Here is an 18,770-nt window from a genome sequence, read left to right on the forward strand (position 1 = left end):
GCAAAGACTAGCAATGAAAGTCATTGAAAATTTTGCATCTGTGCAGCATTTATTATGCTTCTCTCAGGTAGCTTCATATTCAAATTGAATCTCCATAACTCAGTGAAATAGACAAGGTAGGAATAAGAACTTCATTTTCTTTGATTTGACCCTCCAATGGATCAACAGTTGTAAAAAGGAAGTGGTTCACAGTGTTATTTGTGCCTATCTCAGCACTAATACCAGTGCACTTTCAGGGCTCTCTTCATCTCTAAGCACAGGCCCCCATCCAATCCTCTCCACTCTGATTTTCTCATTGTCCTAGTTTCTGGCCCCTCAGATGCCATTGGCTTAGAGATGGGCCATCTGGTCTCAGAAAATCCAACCCAGAAGTTAACAGAAAGAGAAAAATACAGTGGGTTTTTTTCCTCTTTTGTCCAGATGGGGGTTAATTATGAGGTGATCTGGGGTAATGCATGAAGGGAGGCTAGATAAGAAATTATTCTACCAAAAAAAAAAAAAAAGAAATTATTCTAAATCTCTTGATAATGTCTCAAGCAATGAGATGGGAGAGAAAGATGTTCATCTCTAAAAAAGTCAGCTGTACTGAGATACAATTACACTCAATTAGATTCACCCATTATACATGTAGAGTTTGAGGAGTTTTGACAACTACCTACAATTGTGTAACCTTGATCTCAATCAAGCTATAGAGCATTGCCTTCACCCCAAATGATACCTTGCTCCATTTTGCAATTTAATCTCATCCCTCTCAGATTCTTGAAACTAATTTTCTTCCTGTCACTAGAATTTTGTCTTCTTTTATCGTGTCAGATATTAGAAATCATACAAATTTTGTGTCCAACTTCCTTCATGTTGTATAATGATTTTGAAACTAGTGCATAGAAGTGGAAGCTTATCCCTTTTCATTGTTGACCAGTACTCTGTAATATATATATATATATATATATATATATATATATATATATACTATATAATGTATGTCAATGAATGAATGTTCATGTTATTGCTGGGTAGATTTTCACTGAATTAAAAAATTGTTACAGTTTGGTTTAAATGGTTTTATTAACGCCAAAACATTTGGTGTTGATGTAAAAAATTAAACCACTCCACTACCACCAATGTGCCCATAATCCTGTGTCTGTCTCTATGTCATGTCTAGTTCAGTCATTAATCCTTGCCAACCCACCTAATCCAGGCTTTGGTACCTAATCAATACTATAATCCAAGGTCAAGAATTTGTTTGTTTGATATTGTCTTTTCCTTTGTTTTGTCTCACTCTATCTCACAGAGGAGTGAGATCGTCTAGTCTTCATCCTTCTCTTTGACATAGAGCAAATAGTATTTTTTTTAATAATAGTGGCTTCTATATGCACTTAGAACACACAGTCCATATGTATGCTTCACTCCCTGTGCAGTCCAGTTTAGCTTGTGTGTATCTCTCTGCATGTCGAAGATTAGCTCTGGGCCAGCTCCAACCCACGCCTACTCCTCTGGTAGAAAGCAAATGTTCTCAGCGAGAGACTCTCTTTGTAGTTCTCCAGCCCCAGAGTGAATATAGTGAATATGCAAAGCAAAACACATCCATAGATGTTTAACTTTTTCATTTTATTTTATTGTGGTAAGAGCACTTACAATGAGATTTACCCCTCATAACAAATGCTTTAATTGTATAAGAGGATTGTTAAAACTAGAGGCACGATGTTCTGCGGCAGATGTCTAGAACTGATTCATCTTGTCTAATTGAAACTTTATGCCTCTTGATTACCAATTTTTCATTCTCTCATCTCTTTCAGCCCCTGGTAAGTATTTTCTAATTCTATGAGTTGACTAGTTAGGTATTCAGATATGTGAGACCCGGGCAGTATCTCTCCTTCTGCAATTTTTCATCTATATTCTTAGTACGTGAGGTTTGGCTTTTACAGTACTAAATAGTATTCCACCAGTTGTGTGTACCACTTTCTCCATTCATTTATTTTTTCTTTTATTTAAACACACCGTGATTACAAAGTTGTTCATGATTGAGCTTTAGTCTTACTATATAAACCACCCTTCACCTTTGAATATTTTCCAATACCAATGTCTCTGATTTTCCTCCCATCCTCCCCTTGCCTGCCTCTAGGGAAGGTATTTTATCCACCCCCCTCTTTCTCTCTTCTCTCTCTCTCTTCCTTTTCTTCCTTTTTCGACACTGTAGTTTGCACTATTGTTAATGAAGAGGTATGTGCATATCACTTTATCTCTCCCATACCCATTCATGTATTAAGATATTTGATGTTGTTTATGAATCTTGTCTGTTGTAAATGATGTAGCAGTGCAGTGAATATCAGGGTATTAATATAGCCTTGAGATCATGATTTCAATTCTTTTGGGAAAATACCCAAAAATGGAATTGCTGGGTCACGGTATTATTCTATTTCTAATTTTTTGTGGAACGATTCTACTGATGTCATATTTTACATTTCTAGCAGCAGTTTTGAAGGATTCCAATTTCTATGCTTTCTTGCCAAGGCTTTGCTCTTGTTTCTGTTTTATAATAACCATCCAATCATATGTACGGTGTTATTTTTATTAAAGTTTTGATTTGCACTTCCCTGATGACAGATGACTTTGAGTATCTTTTCAATGGGAAATGGTCAGGACTTGACTTCTTAGGATCTAGAGATTCGTGTTGAGGCTGAACAATAGCAAAGAGGGTAGGGCATTTGCTTTGCATGCAGACGATCAGGTTAAATCCTTGACATCCTATATGGTTCCCTGTAAAATCACTCCACACACCGTATCTCCAAGCCTAGGTGAATGAGTCTGAATCACAAAAAATAATCCGGACCAGGCTGAGGGTGAAACGCATGTAGTCTGGCAGTCTTCTACCTTACATCTCCATCCAGCTGCCTGCCAGAACTGCCATGTTTTTGTTGAGTACAGAGATCACCCTTGGGTGGGGCAGTAAACCCACCCATGTGTACAAGTAAAACAAGCTTTGTTTTGGGTGAAACCAAGTTGTAAACATACAGATACAAAGAAACCGAAGATAAACTTTGTTTTAAGTAAAATAAGGTTGTTGTTTTGTTTGGGGGCCACATCCAGTGGTGTCAGGGACCACAACTAGCTCTCGGCTCATGCCTGGTGATGCTTGAGGCCTTTATGGGGTGCCAGGATTAAATCAGGTTCAAAGCCACAGTGGCATTTTAGGCAAGAGCCTTAACTTAACCTGTGTGAGGAGTTTGGTTTGGTTTGGTTTTTTGGGGGGTACACTCCGAAGTGTTCATGGATCACACCTAGCAGTGCTCAGGGGACCACATGGAGTGCCAGGTATTGAGCCCATGTCAGCCCCATGCAACACAATCACCATGCAAGGTAGTGATAGGAGGTAGATAGCTGTTCTATAACTCTGGCTCCAACCTTTGTGCAATCTCTCCAGCCTCCAAATTGTCTTTTTCTTATTGAGTTGTATGGAGTATTCATTTTTATAAGGTGTTTTCTTGGGTGGGGGGTGGAGACTATACCTGGTGATATTCACAAACTGCTCCTGGTTCTGGTGTCAGGGGCTCTCCTTGAAGTGCTTGGAGGAACATATGTGGTGCTTGAATCAAAGTGGGATTGGCTGCAGGGAAAGCAACTTTACAGAAAGAAGAGAGAACAAAGCATGGGGTCTGAGGGTCTCACAATCTTGTAGACTAAGAGCTTTTACTATCTTCCACAGATGCTCTGTACTCTCTGTTCCAGAGCTTTGCAAAGAAAAGACTATTTTTATAAAGTCTAATATACCATTTATGGCTTGTGATTTTTATGTTCTATTTAATATTTCTCCATTCACCCATCATCTCAATGTTTCTCTTATGTTTTATTCAGGGGATTTATAAAATACAGTTGTTATTATAGGTCTATGACCATTTAATATTAATTGTGTAAATGATACATGGTAGGAATTGAATTTTTTTTCTTTATGTGGATAATTGATCATCTTGGCATATCCATTTAAAAGGTCATCTTCCTCTACTGAGTGTCCGTGGTACCAGGAATCAATATATATTTGATTCTCTCTCTCTCTCTCTTATTTTGGTTTTTGTGCCATACTTAGCTGTGGTCAGGGTTTACTCCTGACTGCACTCAAGGGTCACTCTTGGTATGCTTGGAAAACCAAATGGTGGGGATCGAACTCGGGTTGGGCAAGTGCCTTACCTGTTGTACCGTTATTATGACACCTATATTTGATTCTCCTTTTAGAGTTTTGGCTTTGTTCAATCTGTGGATCTAGCCTTATACCCTCACCAAAATGTCTTTATTTTGTAATGTAAGTACACTTACATGTAAGTACACTGTATAAATCCTACAGCTAATTCTTTTTCTGAGTTCTATTGGTTCTATGGCTTTTCCCATCACCAAGAATTAGGAGTGCCTGCTGAGAAAACAAGAGTAGCTTATTTTTCTCATCATATGTAAGTAGAGAATTCTTTCTGAAGAAGATGAGAATGTGGAGAAAGGGCAACTATAAGACAGGGTCCACCAGCACTAGTGATCTTGGAATTGGAGCGATGGGAAGAAAGGTAACTGAGAACGAGTCTCTGATTTCTCCTTTTCCTGGAGCTCAACACTAAGAGAGGTTCCCAACTTTTTCCCTTGCAACGGCTGTAAGTTGAATTGTTGCCTTGGATTTGATAATGCAGAGCTAGTGGAAGTGTCTTCCTTTAACACACACACACACACAGACACTGGGGTCTGATTCTTTCTCCTTCCGTCTTCTGCCAGAATCTCCTTTCCCCATCCCTCTGCCAGCTTCACCCACTGCGGTACTGCACACATCATCAGTTTCTTCTACTCAACTATTTTTATGGTCCTGCAGTGGAATCCTGAGTTTCCAACTAAATATAGATGTGGGAAGTGATAGGTGCACAGTCTCTTTTCATTTGGAGAGCCTCACCCCGATGGAAGCTTTAATTAACTCCTCGTGGCTCTTGCTACCTCCTCCTCCCAGCCAGCCAGCTACCCTTCTCCTCTCTTCTTATTTGGCTACCCCTTCTTTGATTCTCAATTCTCTTAAGTAAAAAGATCTTTTTTTGGGCTGAGCCCTCAGCACTTTCTTCCATCTAGTTCTTCTGGTCTATACTGTCTTTATCCCCCTCTTTTTTAAGTGGTTCCCCCAAATCCCCTAAGCCAACTGCTCTATCCCCACCAAGCCAATCATGACCAGGAATCAACAACAGATCACAAACCTCTTCCTAGGTCCATTGACTATTCCCCAACCACCCATAACCAGTCACTTCATCAATCTTAGTCAATTTGGGGCATTCTCCTCCTTGGAGACTTGCCTGCATCTCAACCTGAAATGTATACTGTAGGCTTTTTCTCCTCTGGAGAAGCTCAAGTTCTCTTGCACCCCCTCTTTCCCATCTCTTTCCTCTTTCTCCCCTCTCTCCCCACTCCTCTCTGTTTTTGGGCAACATACAGTGATGCTCAGGGATGATTCCTAAGCTCTGGCACTCAGCAATTACTCATGGCAGTGTTAGGGCGACCATTAAGGATATCGGGGGTCAAACCTAGGATTCTACATACATGGCAAGTACCCTGCCTTCTATACTGTCACTCTGGCCTCTCTCCTATTTCTCAAAGTAAATTTTTCTAAATAATATGCTTTTACTACTCTCACTCTCTCTTATCAATTTGGACACTTGGCATTACTAAAGCCAGGGAGAACTGAAATCTGCCTTAAGACATGAACTATGAATCCAAGAAATAAGCATGGATTCCACCAACTTCTCTTATTTGGCTCATAAACTTTGACTCAAAGATTGAACACCATCTTCCTTTGGCTTCTCCAGATCCAGACTTCCTAAAACCTCATTTTCTTTTTTCTGTAATACTCTCTTTTTATTGTAGTTTAGTTAATATAGTTGCAATCATGATAGCATTTCTGGTTCTGATGTGCAAATTACGGCACCTTACTACCACCAAAGTGCCCTAGGTCCTCAATCACTGTCTTTAGGTCACGTCTAGTTTACCTCTTTCTTTCTTCTCTCAATCGCCACAGCCAGGTGATGTGAGTTTTGTCATCTAAGACTATAGTTGTGTCATCATCCAATATGGTCTATATTCCCTTATTTTGCTTCCTGTTTGCTGCATCTGAGGGAGATTATACAGTTCCATCTCCTAGTGTTGGGTGAAGCCTTCCTCAGTATGGCACCTCTAGGCCCTTTGGCAGAATTGTCTGAAAATGCAGGACAATGGCGGTGAAATAAGGTGAAATAATCACAAGCAGTCAGTTAAGGTTTCATCAGAGACAGTTCCATTTATTCTATGGTCCTGTCCGCCATGTGCATTTCCTCACATGGCTTCTATGCTCAGTTGATTCCAAGGAGCTTCTTCTAAACTGCTTCTCCTCTGACTTTCTGGCTCTCTCTCCCCTTCCTTCCTCCCCCCCCAGCCACACTCTATTATTCTTTATTCAAGATTCCACCCCCCTTATCCCAGGTGTGGGTGGGTCTGACCATCAATAGAAAGCTTTAGGGCATTGGGGGTAGGGACCCTTATACTGTCTCACTCTGCTCTAGGCTTCGCAGGAGGGCCCAGGTTTGATCCCCACCACCCTATTACCGCCCTCCAGAATTGCTAGGAATAACCCCTGAAAATAGAGCCTCCCCTAAAAGACTCTTGATTGCAGCTTGCCTGGGGTTAACCGCTTCTTAATAGCTTTGAGACTCTGAGAACAAGCCACTTCTTTCCTCTGGGCCTTTGATTTCTTCTTTGTGAAAAATGGGGAGATAATTTGTTCCATGATGAACTGTCATGGCATGAGAGAGATAGAGAGAGAGAGAGAGAGACAGAGACAGAGACAGAGAGACAGAGAGAGACAGAGACAGAGACAGAGAGACAGAGAGAGACAGAGACAGAGAGACAGAGACAGAAACAGAGAGACAGAGAGAGACAGAGACAGAGAGACAGAGACAGAAACAGAGAGACAGAGAGAGACAGAGAGAGATGAGAGAGACAGAGACAGAGAGAGACAGAGAGACAGAGAGAGATGAGAGAGACAGAGACAGAGAGACAGAGACAGAGACAGAGAGACAGAGAGAAACAGAAACAGGCAGCAGATGAGACTCTTGTCTTGCACATAGTCAAACTAGGTTTGAACTCTGGCTCCACATCTGGTCAGCAAATACTGCTAGCATGGGTGATCTCTGAGCACAGAGCCAGGAGTAAACACTAAGTAAAATTGGATGTGACCACAAACAGAACAAAATAAAAAAATTAAAAATAAAAAAACTGGGCCCGGAGAGATAGCACAGCGGTGTTTGCCTTGCAAGCAGCCGATCCAGGACCAAAGGTGGTTGGTTCGAATCCCGATGTCCCGTATGGTCCCCCGTGCCTGCCAGGAGCTATTTCTGAGCAGACAGCCAGGAGTGACCCCTGAGCACTGCTGGGTGTGGCCCAAAAAAAACAAACAAAAAATAAAAATAAAAATAAATAAATAAAAAAAAAATTGTCATAAAAAGTGAATACAGGGGCCCGGAGAGATAGCACAGCGGCGTTTGCCTTGCAAGCAGCCGATCCAGGACCAAAGGTGGTTGGTTCGAATCCCGGTGTCCCATAGGGTCCCCCGTGCCTGCCAGGAGCTATTTCTGAGCAGACAGCCAGGAGTGACCCCTGAGCACCGCCGGGTGTGGCCCAAAAACCAAAAAAAAAAAAGTGAATACAGGGCTGGAGTGACAGCACAGCGTAGGGTGCTTGCTTTGCATGCAGCTGACCCAGGACGGATCCAAGTTTGATTCCCTGCATCCCATATGATTCCCCAAGCCTGCTAGGAGCAACTTCTTAGCACAGAGCCAGGAGTAACCCCTGAGTGCCACCGGGTGGGACCCAAAACAAAGCAAAACAAAAAAAGTGAATACAGAAGCTCGAATGATTGTACAGCAGGTAGAACGTTTGCCTTGCATGTGGTTTGATCCGTGACACTCCATATGATTCCCTGATCTCCACCAGGAAGATCCCTGAACTCAGAATCAGAAGAAAGCCCTGACCACCACTCTGTGTGGCCCAGAAACAAACAAAAAAACAAGTAAACGGGCATTAATAGGAGAATATTCCATCAGTGGATCCATACTCTCATGCCTCGCTTCATGGCCCAAGCAACGGGAGGTTTGGCTCGATGTGATTTTCTGAGCATATCCCTCTCTACCGAGAAGCAGCGCATGTTTTGCATGGGCACGCAGCACATAATTACAAGATGCAGATGAAATGATTGCAATTTGCGCCACCATTCCCTGATTGATGGTGATTGGGGTTATTTCCCGTTGTTTAGCTCCCTCCCATTAAAAGCAATGCTACCACAACAATCTGTACAAGAGCCTTTCTGAACAAGGACTTGCGTTTCAAGGGTATAAAATTCCAGACGTGAAATCGCAGAGGTCAGAAGACAGGAGTTCCTTATAACTTGAAAACCCTTATGAAAAATTCGCTCTTGGGGTCGAGCAATAGCACAGTGATAGGGCATGTGCCTTGCACACAGCTGACCCAGGATGGACCTGGGTTCAATCCCTGGCGTCCCATATGGTCCCCCAAGCCAGGAGCGATTTCTGAGTGCAGAGCTAGGAGTAATTCCTGAGCACCGCCTGGTGTGGACACCCCCACCCCCATTTTCTTTGCTCTTCGGGGTCGATGAGATAGTACAGGAATTAAGGCACTTGCCTTGCACTATAAAGCTATCTCAAATGCTATTATTTTTTCAAAATGGACTTCTAAAGTAGATTGAATCTGCTTTTTTTTTCATGGGGTGGGGCATTGGTTAGGGTGTCACACCTGATAAAAATTAGGGGCTCCTCCTGGTTATGTGTTCACGAGTCACACCTGGCAATGCTCAGGGCATCACATAGTACTACAAAGCATATACTGAAGTCAATAAAGATTGAATTTGTACAAGCATCTGGGGTTAAAGGAAATTAAAAAATCCCTATAAGGGGCCAGAGCGCTAGCACAATGGTAAGACATTTGCCTTGTACATGGCCAACACAGGACGAACCCTGGTTCGAATCCTAGTATCCCATATGGTCCCTTGAACCTGTCAGTAGAAGCTTCTGAGCATAGAGCCAGGAGGCCAGGAGTAACCCTGAGTGCCAACGGGTGTGACCCAAACAAACAAAAAATCCCTATAGGTTAGAGCCAAAGAGATAGCACAGCAGTAGGGCATTTGCCTTGCAAGCAGCCGACCCAGGACTGATGGTGGTTCGAATCCCAGCATCCCATATGGTCTCCGAGCCTGCCAAGACCAATTTCTGAGCTCAGAGCCAAGAGTTACCCCTGAGCGATGCCTTCAGTGTGACCCAAAAACAAACAAAATCCCTATAGGTTGAACTTTGGGTGGGGTGTAGAGTGGCCCTTTCCAGGCCTAACATTCTCTGCCTATATAGGGCTCAGGGGAGTAACTACTTGCTAAGAGCTTAAAGATCACAGAGTACAGCGTACCCTTCTGAAAAAGTCATTTCAATAGAAAAACCCAAGTTGGCTCAGAGAAGATATTAGAATCGCTGCATTTTCATGTTGGTTCTGAATGTCTTTGGAAATGTCTGGGAGCTTTGGAAAAGTCCTGGTGCCCTGGCCCAAGAACCCTGACTGGGTGAATTAATCCAGGGTGATTGGAATGAAGAATCAATAATTTATAGCTATGTGTTTGGGGAACACATCTGGGGCTGCCTGGAACCCTGTGCTGGTGGTTGCTCCAATGGCTCTGGGGGATCATCTGGTTCTGGGAATCAAACCAGGGTCAGCCACATGCCAGTCAAGTTCCTTAATCCCTCTCCTGTCTCTCCAACCCTGGCATCAGTATTTAAAACATCTCTCCCAGTGATTCTGAAGAGCAGCTCGCTGAGAGCCACTTCTCCAGTTCAGTCCTTTTTGCAAGAGTAAATAAATGTGAGGCCCTGAAAAGGTGAACCGGGTGCCACTCAGCTGGCGAGCAGTGGAGCCGGCTCTAAAATACAGCCTGCTGGGCTGGCTTTTTCATCTGCATCAAACAAATCCCACATCAAACATCTACCTTGGACTTGAAGCAACACTAACAGCTACTGAGTGCATGTTTGTATCTTTGCGAGTAATCAGCTTAGAAATGTTTACTGCATACAAATCTGTGCCTGATACAAGCATCTACAACCTAGTTCTGCTGAGTGAGAAACAGACTTATAAAGAACGATGACAGCGCCAATCCTGGAGCAGAATGAATAGAATCCCTAGTGGGGAAGTTTATAGTCGGAGGCTGCAAACAGGTGATGGTAGAGTGATTGATAAAACCTTGAGAACAGAATCCATGCTCAGCACTTCCTTCCCATGGCAGTTTTTGGTGACACCCCGGGGCATGGTCTGAGGTAGAAACTCCTGGGTATGTCTGACCCCTAGCTAACCTTCTCCCTCCTCTCCACCCTCAGGAATGAGACGGTGCTGCACCAGTTCTGCTGCCCAGCTGCTGACTGCTCCGACCTGGCCTCCCAAAGGTGCGATTTCCTGGTTGTTTTTCTGTCCCCACCTCCCCCTACACCAAAGCATACATCTGGCACCATTTGACTGCTTCCTCTTGAGTCTTGTGTGTGAATGTGTGTGTTGTTTTGTTTTTGTTTTTTCAAGCCTTGTTCCTCTGACTTCCATTTTTCTTTCCTTCCCGTGGTCCCCAGATGAGCTATTCCCAAGTTTAAGGCCATTGCCCTTTGTTACTATTTAAAGAAATCTGGGGAGCACACCTGGTGGTATTCAGGGCTTACTCCTGGCTCTACGGTCAAGGATTACTCATGGTGATGCTTGGGGACCGTATGTGGTGCTGGGGGTCGAACCAGGTTCAATTGTATACAAAGCAAGCTCCTTTCCCTCTATCCTTCCAGTCCATCCAAAACCCAATTTCTATAATGATGTGTCTTGCCTAGTAAGTAGTTTGACACTCACTAGGCATCCACTCCTTCCTCAAATACCACAGATTTATGCTTTCTGCTCTAACCTTTCTCTTCCCACAACAGAACCAAGATGGCTTTCATTTTAAGCATTTTCTGACCTTCCTTGAGTAGCTGGTGGCCTGGGAAGGAAGGTCAGTCCTGGGCTTTTATTCATTCTGTTTTGTCCCCCCCCCCTCCTTTATCTGTAGTCTTTCTCTTCCCCCTACCATATGCCTCAGAATCTCTGGCCCTTGTTCCCCCATTTCTCTTCTCCCTGTCCACCATCCCCCCCTTGCTCTGTCCTATTCTGTGTGCTGGCAACACAGGCCCCTTTATCCACTTTGGTCTCTCTTCCCCCAACTTTTCTCAGTTCTAACATTTCTGTTGCCTTCTGGCAGCTGGTCTATGCAGAAAGTCATATTATGTGGAATCTCATTGAACCTCCCTCAACTCCAGTGGTCCTCAAACTATGGCCCGAGGGCCACATATTGTATTTGTATCTGTTTTGTTTCTTCATTGCAAAATAAGATCTATGCAGTGTGCATAAGACTTCGTTCATAAGTTTTGTTTTTACTATAGTCAGACCCTCCAATGGTCTGAGAGACAGTGAGCTGGCCCCCTGTTAAAAAGTTTGAGGACCCTTGCAACTCAGTCAGGCAGAGCCAGATGGGTTTGATATCCTAATCTCAGGGGAGAGGAGAACAGGGGTGAGAGTTCAAGGGACTTGCCCACAATCCCATAGCCAGAATGTTCCAAGACCCAGAATGGCATTTGAGGCCAGGACTCCTCATGCTAATTCTTTTCCAGCTTAATTAATTAATTGATTGATTAATTCCATTGAATTCCATAAATTCAGTGAGTCCTGGGGAAATCCCAGATAAAATAATAGTAGAAGTGGACCCCCCCCCCCCCCAGCACCCTCAGCACAGTGAATACCCAGGCCAACCAAGCACGCTGCCTCCAAGAAACCTGGCTCTGAGGAAACACTGGAGTTTTACCTTAGCTACTGTTGGGAGTGGGGGGTTCTGGCATGGGTGCATCTCTCTCCTGAGGGCTGGCAGACTGAGGATCTAGGGGTTTTTATTTTTTTTGCATGTTCGGGGTGGTGTGGGAGAAAATTTGTGGTCTTCAAGTTCTCTCAGGGGAGACATGGACAGAGGGTCTGGGGAGGTGAGGAACTTTCTGAGTGCCGACTCTGGAGCAGCCCTCAGTTCTGTCTCCTGCATCCCCCACACCGTTTTGGGGTAAGGACTCAGTGGGGAGGGAAACTTGTCCCCACATTGGTCCAGAACTTCTGAGGCTCTCTGTCTTGATTCCCTGTTTTTCAAGGTTGTCTTGTCTGCTTGTCTGGCTTGTCATTGGCATATTTATGTCTCTGTCTGTCTGTCCACCCGACAGCAGTGTGTCAGCTTCTCTGAGAAGAGGGCCCCAGGCTGTTTCATGATTGTCTACCAGTGTGTGTCTGTCAGTCTGTCTGTGGTTGGTCCCCCTGGGAGGGGGGGATCAGACTAAGACAAGTTTTCTTCCTTCAGCCTCCCAACATTCCTGCTCCCAAACCACTGCTGGTCCCTTCCCAGTGCCTGTTCCCCATCCTGTTACCCAGAGTCCTACCTCTGGGAAAGCCCAAATCTCTCCAACTGTTACAAGAACGCAGCAAATGTAGGCCAGGCTGGGACTTTATGAGGTATGAGGGGCTCCAAACCCTCTGGATCCTCCTAAGGAGACCCAGGGCTGGGCTAGGTCCTGGAACTGGCTAGGCCTCACTGGTCAGTCTGGATTCCTAGTAGCTCTACAGGCTGCTGCCAAGCCTGGATTCTCTGAGAGGGATATGGTCTCTGTAGAAAAGTCCAGTAAAGGTTTGACCAAGAAAATCAGGGGCCTTGGAGCCTTTGGTATGTGGATTCATCTGGCCTTTTCCTCAGTGATCAAGGTTGAGGTTCTATCCCTTCCCTGACCCCCACTTGAAGAAGTAGGGTTCAACCCAAACCCTTGTATCTCTGGGCCCACCTGGAGTGATCTCAACTAGAGGTGTCCAAGCTAACTTAGCCCACCATCCACTTTTCATAAAAAGAAAATAATCATTCAGTGCCCACCCTACACCCAGGAAATCTACCTTCTTTCAATAAGGAAAAAATGGCAACCCCATGGGAGCTGGATCATCCTGGGGCCCCTCAAAGGAGACATTGTTTTATAGGGGGGAAACCAAGCTACAAACCCTCCACCTAGGAAGATTCACAAGTCCGGGAGAGATCCTTGCCCTTTCCCAAAGAAGCAGGGCAGTCTCAGCCCCTGGAAACTAAGGCGAGGCATCTCTACTCATCTGTAAGGGAGACTGGAGGGGAGGGGGCTGAGGTCAGGAGCAGAGCCCCAAATAAAGGGAAGACCCAAAGTGGGTTGAGTCTGAGAGCTGGACTCTTACAGGAGAGAGCCCACTGCTCCCAAGAATGGGGTGTCATGGCCATTGATGAGTTGGCTGCTCTCTTGGAGGCTGGAAGAACCAGTACTCATCCCCCTAGACTTGACTATTGCTATGCTGTGGTTTCCCACTCAGACAAACTGAGTTGGAGAAGAAGTGGTGGTGGTGGTGGTGATGGTGTGTTGTGTGTGTGTGTGTGTGTGTATGTGTGTACAGTGTGTGTGTGTGTGTGTACGGTGTGTGTACGTGTGGGTGGGTGTTAATCGGACCCTCAGGGGACGCTTCGGTGGGAGTGGGAGCAGATGGTCAAAGCCCACCAGGCTTCCCCTCTTTCCCCACTTCCTCCTGCGCACTTAGCTAATGGCAAGACTTTATTCTGGGGAACTGAATAGGCTGGTAATTGCAGCCCTAGTTTCAATCCCAGGGGCTCGCCTCCTTCTCAGACTCTCCAAGACATTTGGAACAATGACCCTGGCGCTGGCCAGCCTCCTCCTAGCACTGAATCAAATGGCAGCCCATTTGTCTCCGGGGGTGGTCCTGGAACCAAGGCTAACCCTTATTAGAATAATGGGGTAGAGGTCAGGAAGGGGAAGCACCAGGGAGGTAGCACAGGGCAAACAAGTCCTAATGCTGTGGAGGAAAAAGGGGCGTGTGGCTGGGCACTCTGGGTCCCCCAGACTGAAATGACAACCTTGGTATTTGTTCCTTCCTCTTTACCACCCGCCCTCCCTCTAGGAGGCAAGGCACTAATATTTACTGAACACAATATTTATTGAACATGCCAGGGATGTTGTCGATATTTTATCTCCAGATAAGTACAGGGATGGAATCCAAGAGATGGTACAATGAGTTGAGTGTTTGCCTTGCATGCGACCCACTGGATTCTATCCTTGGCATCCTATATGGTCCCTCCCCGCAAATCTACCAGGAGTAAGCCCTATTCACCACAGGGGGTAACCACCCAAAAGTACTGAGATGGGGAGAAGCCAGTTTTCTTGAGACCAGACCACTGCTCCTTCGTGTCTCTGGAGAACCATTCCACACCTAGAAGCAAATTCTTCTACCCAACCACCAAGAGGTTTGTTAGTTCTTTTTTTTTTTTTTTCTTTTTTGAAAGAGCACCAATTTTTCAGTCATTTTCTTCCATCTTAAATAGCATCTATTTTCCCTGATTGTACGTTATAGTCGCTGGAGATGTGGAACATACAAAACTCTCAAGAAGAAAATAAAAATTAAATCCAGTTATATAGCATTAACCACCGTTTCTGTATGATTAGCGCTTCAGCTCCCAGTTTTCTCTAGGTGCTGGGGTTCCGATTGCTCCACCCATATTCAAGAGGTCTTGTAGCCCCTTTACCTGGCATTCCATTACCCCCAAATCTAGAGAAATCTAGCTCAAACACCCCTCCTGGTGCTCCTCCCCTCTGTGTCTGAGGTCTTAGAGCAGACGGGAAAATGCGGCAGATGGGGGGGGGGGTCTCTGCTGGAGGAGAGAAGGGGCCCCTTTCCAAGCAACAACCGCTGCCAGCCTTTGCTCTGCCAGTGCCTCGCCCCCCTCTGGTCTCTCCCCTGCTTGATCAATGGTCCAGCCAGTGTTTACTCAGTGATTACCGAGCAATTCAATTCTCAATCGATACTGTTTAGTCTTCCAACAGCTGGGCTGGGGCTCTAAGGCGTCACATTGGCACTCTGGAAGCTCACGTGTAGGTTCTGCCCATGAGGGAGTGTTTGGGGGGGAGCACGGTGCTGCAGAGCTGGGAATTCCTCGCTGGAGGGAAGTGTAGTCCTTCTGCTCCTTGGTACTGTCCAGGTCTGGAGAATCTGGGATCTCTTTGTGCCTATTCTGAAGGACTTGAAACCTAGTGGCTGGCTTCCCACGTTTTTGTGGAGTGAAGATCAGGTGACCTAACTCGAAGCTGAGAAGCTTCTGAAACCTCCATTTCCACCCCTTTATCACTCCTCAGGCCTCCACCCTTCCACCCTGTTGCAGGGTGGGTGGTGCATTTGGGTGGGAGGGAGCTGTCAGGATTTCTGAGGATTGAAGATTGAAGGACTTTAGCCTCCAACCTGCTGGAGGTGTGGAGGGGGCGCGCTTCTGGAGCAAGTTGGCTCCCCACTCTCCTGAGATATTCTCTGGACCCACAGTGGAATGCCCTGGGAGAGAGAACACCAGGATAAGGGATCACCTGGAAGGTGGAAGAGAATTGGATTCTGGAGCTAGAGAAATCAGTCCCCTGAGAGCTGTGTGGTCTGTCACTTCTCCTCTCTGTGCCTTTTGCTTGCATCTCTCCCCTCTGACACTCAGGAAGCCTAAGAGGCAAAATAAGTGCCAAAGTACTGAAACTTGGGGGTGGGGGGTGGGTAAGGCTTCCTCCCCCTTGATTCGATAGCTTACTAGGAAACTGTCTTGGTAGGATTTTTGACGTTCTTTTCAGGGAGGAACTCCCGACATATACCAAACAGACTCACACTCTACATCACACACACCCACACATCATACACACCTCATCTCACACACGCCACATCACATGCATCCACATACCGCAGGCCCTACATACACATTAAGCACATCTAGACACTACAGAGACTCAGCCTCACATCACACACACATCCAGAGACCACACAGACTCACAGGCCCACATCTCACACACACACACACACACACACACACACACACACACACACACACACATCCACACATCAACTCCAGAAACTAGTACAAAAGCTTTGTCTTGTGATGTTTTTCGATTCTCCCAAAGCTATGGGAAGCTGTTTGAGGACAGGTTGCTTGTGCAGGCCAGTTTCTCTGTGTTCCTTTAGTTTGTTTTTGTTTTTCATTCCCAGAAATAGTACCCTGGGGCCTTCTGTTAGTTTGGACTTGATATGAACTGCTTCATGTTCAGGATCATTGCACTACAAGGGGTCAGGTCAGCTCCTCCTTGACATGGCAGCAATGAGCATGGGGAGGCAGTCTTTCTGATGTCAAGTCAAGCCATACAAAGTGGAGAGAGAGAGAGAGAGAAAGAGAGAGAGAGAGAAAGAGAGAGAGAGAGAGAGAGAGAGAGAGAGAGAGAGAGAGAGAGAGAGAGAGAGAGAGAGAGAGAGAGAGAGAGAAAGCATGCTGCATGCTGAGGACCACTTTGCAAAGGATACCTATCAAGTTATGCCAACAGACCTGAAGGAGACTTTCTTAATATCAAGACAGGAGAGAAAGTTATTTACCTGGCACCTTGTTGTCCACCAGCACACAGGCTCCTATGGCTTAAGAACAGAGACGTTTATTCCAGAAAATTTTGTACCTGATGGTTGCCAGTTCTCCTAAGGAGACAGTAGAACTCCACTGGTATAGGAAGGTTTTAAACCTGGCAATAACCACTAACATACTTGCCTGTGGAGGGCTCCCCAGCTGGGCTTTTGAGGGCCCCTTTTTTCCAAAGCCAATATGTCCTGCACTCTTCCATTCTTCCTCCCAAATCCCTTTTGGAAAACCTGTAAGACTCGCAGAAAGAAAATAACATGGCGGTTCTCAGTTGGCCAATGGTTTCTGCTGCTATGAGACAGATTCAAGCTGGATAGCAGGAATGATTTTCTGCAAGAAAGTTAATCTTTGGGGTTGGAGAAGGAATACAGGAGTTCTGGTATATGTCATGCATGCAGAATCACCTTTGGCTCAGGGAGATTTATAGGGTGGTAGGACTGGACCTGGGTCAGCTGTGTGCAAGGCAAGCATCATATCTGCTGTACTGTCACTCTAGCTCCTTCCTCTGGTTTCCAGTGGAATTGCCCTGCAAAGGGAAGAGACAAAAGACACACACTCAGAGGTACAAGAAAAAAGAAACCTGATTTACTTAGTACTGGTGTCTGCTGAAAGAAGCCATCTCCAAAAGCTGAGCCCTTGGCTTGATTATATTTAAACATGCAGGAAATGGTCATCTGGGGGGTGAGGGGTGGAGTGGGTTGGTTTACACAGGTCAGGATGACATTGTAGTCAAACAGGTAGGTGCTAAGTATGGTAAGGTAATACTGTGTTGAACAAAAGTGAGAAAAAGAAGCAGATTTCCCTTCACAGTTTGTTTGAGTCAATGCCCAAACATTGCAGGGTACAGCCTTAGAGACCCCCTGAGCACCATCCAGGTGGCCTGGCCAATTCCTGGCATGTAAGCAGCACTGTATCCTCAGACCTTCGCCTTGAACTAATGGCCCAGTTGGTTGAGAATTGCTAGGAAGAGCCAGTAGGCTTCCTAAGCAGTGCTGGATGGCTCAACCCACACCTACTAACATTTTTTGAAAAAGGAGTTGAAGATTCTGAGCACTGCCATTGTGTAGGAGTAAAGACTCCTGCTTTACATACACACACACACACACACACACACACACACACACACACACACACACACTCACTCTGCCACTACTACTACTACTACTACTATAGACTATAGAGACCCTTGGTGTCCTTTCCCCTGGCAGGTGATGAATCTGAATCTGGAAATGACTCAGAGCCAAAGAAGTGTCTGTTTGGCTGAGGTGAGGGAGGGCTGGTCTGGGTGGCAATAGGACAACCACATTGAATGTTTTGGGCCAGGGAAATATGATAACCCTCCCCCTTCACCACTACCCTGCAACTGTTCTGTGCTGTGTGTGCCAATTCTGTGTCATTCACCCTCAAAGGACTGGGGGTGGGGTGGGGTGGGGTGCGGACAACATCTTAAGGAGGACCTGAGGAGGCCTTTGCAACCCAGGAGCAATTGTGCAGGAACCAGAACCTGGTTCAGAGTAAGGTCCAGATTAAGAATGGCAACTGTCGGGGCTGGAGAGATAGCACAGCGGCGTTGGCCTTGCTAGCAGCCGATCCAGGACCTAAGCTGGTTGGTTCGAATCCCTGTGTCCCATATGGTACCCCCATGCCTGCCAGGAGCTATTTCTGAGCAGATAGCTAGGAGTAGCTCCTGAATGCTGCCAGGTGTGGCCCAAAAACCAAAAAAAAAAAAAAAAAAAAAGAAGAATGACAACTGTCAATGACCAAGTATTGATGAGTGCAGCGGAGGTTATTTTACTACCATTTACAGCAAAATTCTGTCATATAAGGATATTGGCCCTAGGAAGTTAAGGGACTTTTCCAATGACACCAGCTAGTGAGTTCTTGGACCTGAACTATAGTGGATCTGTCTGGTTGTCCATCTCAGACCCATGCTATTCCGTGGCTCATGCCCACCTTCATGGCTCAAGACCCAGCCACCTGGCTCTTATTACCTTCTGGATATGCTTCTCTTTGCACTGTTCTAATTTAGAGCTTCAACACTTATACCAGCCAGGGGCTAATGTGACAGAACAGTGTGTAGGGCAATTGCTTTGCACATGGCTAACCTAAATTCTATCTCTGGCCCATCCGGTCTTCCTAATACCACCAAGAGTAAACCTGGAGCACAGAATCAGAAGTAAGCTGTGAG

At 45.5% G+C, this 18,770-nt stretch overlaps 1 protein-coding gene across 5 annotated transcripts in view; it reads left to right on the forward strand.

Annotated features, from left to right (window-relative positions):
• Positions 1–18,770, forward strand: part of IQSEC3 (IQ motif and Sec7 domain ArfGEF 3) — a 115,783-nt gene that overhangs the window by 30,618 nt on the left and 66,395 nt on the right. For all 5 annotated transcript variants that reach the window (XM_049783196.1, XM_049783197.1, XM_049783198.1 and 2 more), the window contains exon 2: positions 10,413–10,478. In XM_049783196.1, coding sequence (XP_049639153.1) covers positions 10,413–10,478 — 66 coding nt within the window. The remainder of the gene's footprint in view (positions 1–10,412; positions 10,479–18,770) is intronic.

The sequence above is a fragment of the Suncus etruscus genome, chromosome 11 (genome assembly GCF_024139225.1).
Source record: "Suncus etruscus isolate mSunEtr1 chromosome 11, mSunEtr1.pri.cur, whole genome shotgun sequence".
Classification (NCBI taxonomy): Eukaryota; Metazoa; Chordata; class Mammalia; order Eulipotyphla; family Soricidae; genus Suncus; species Suncus etruscus.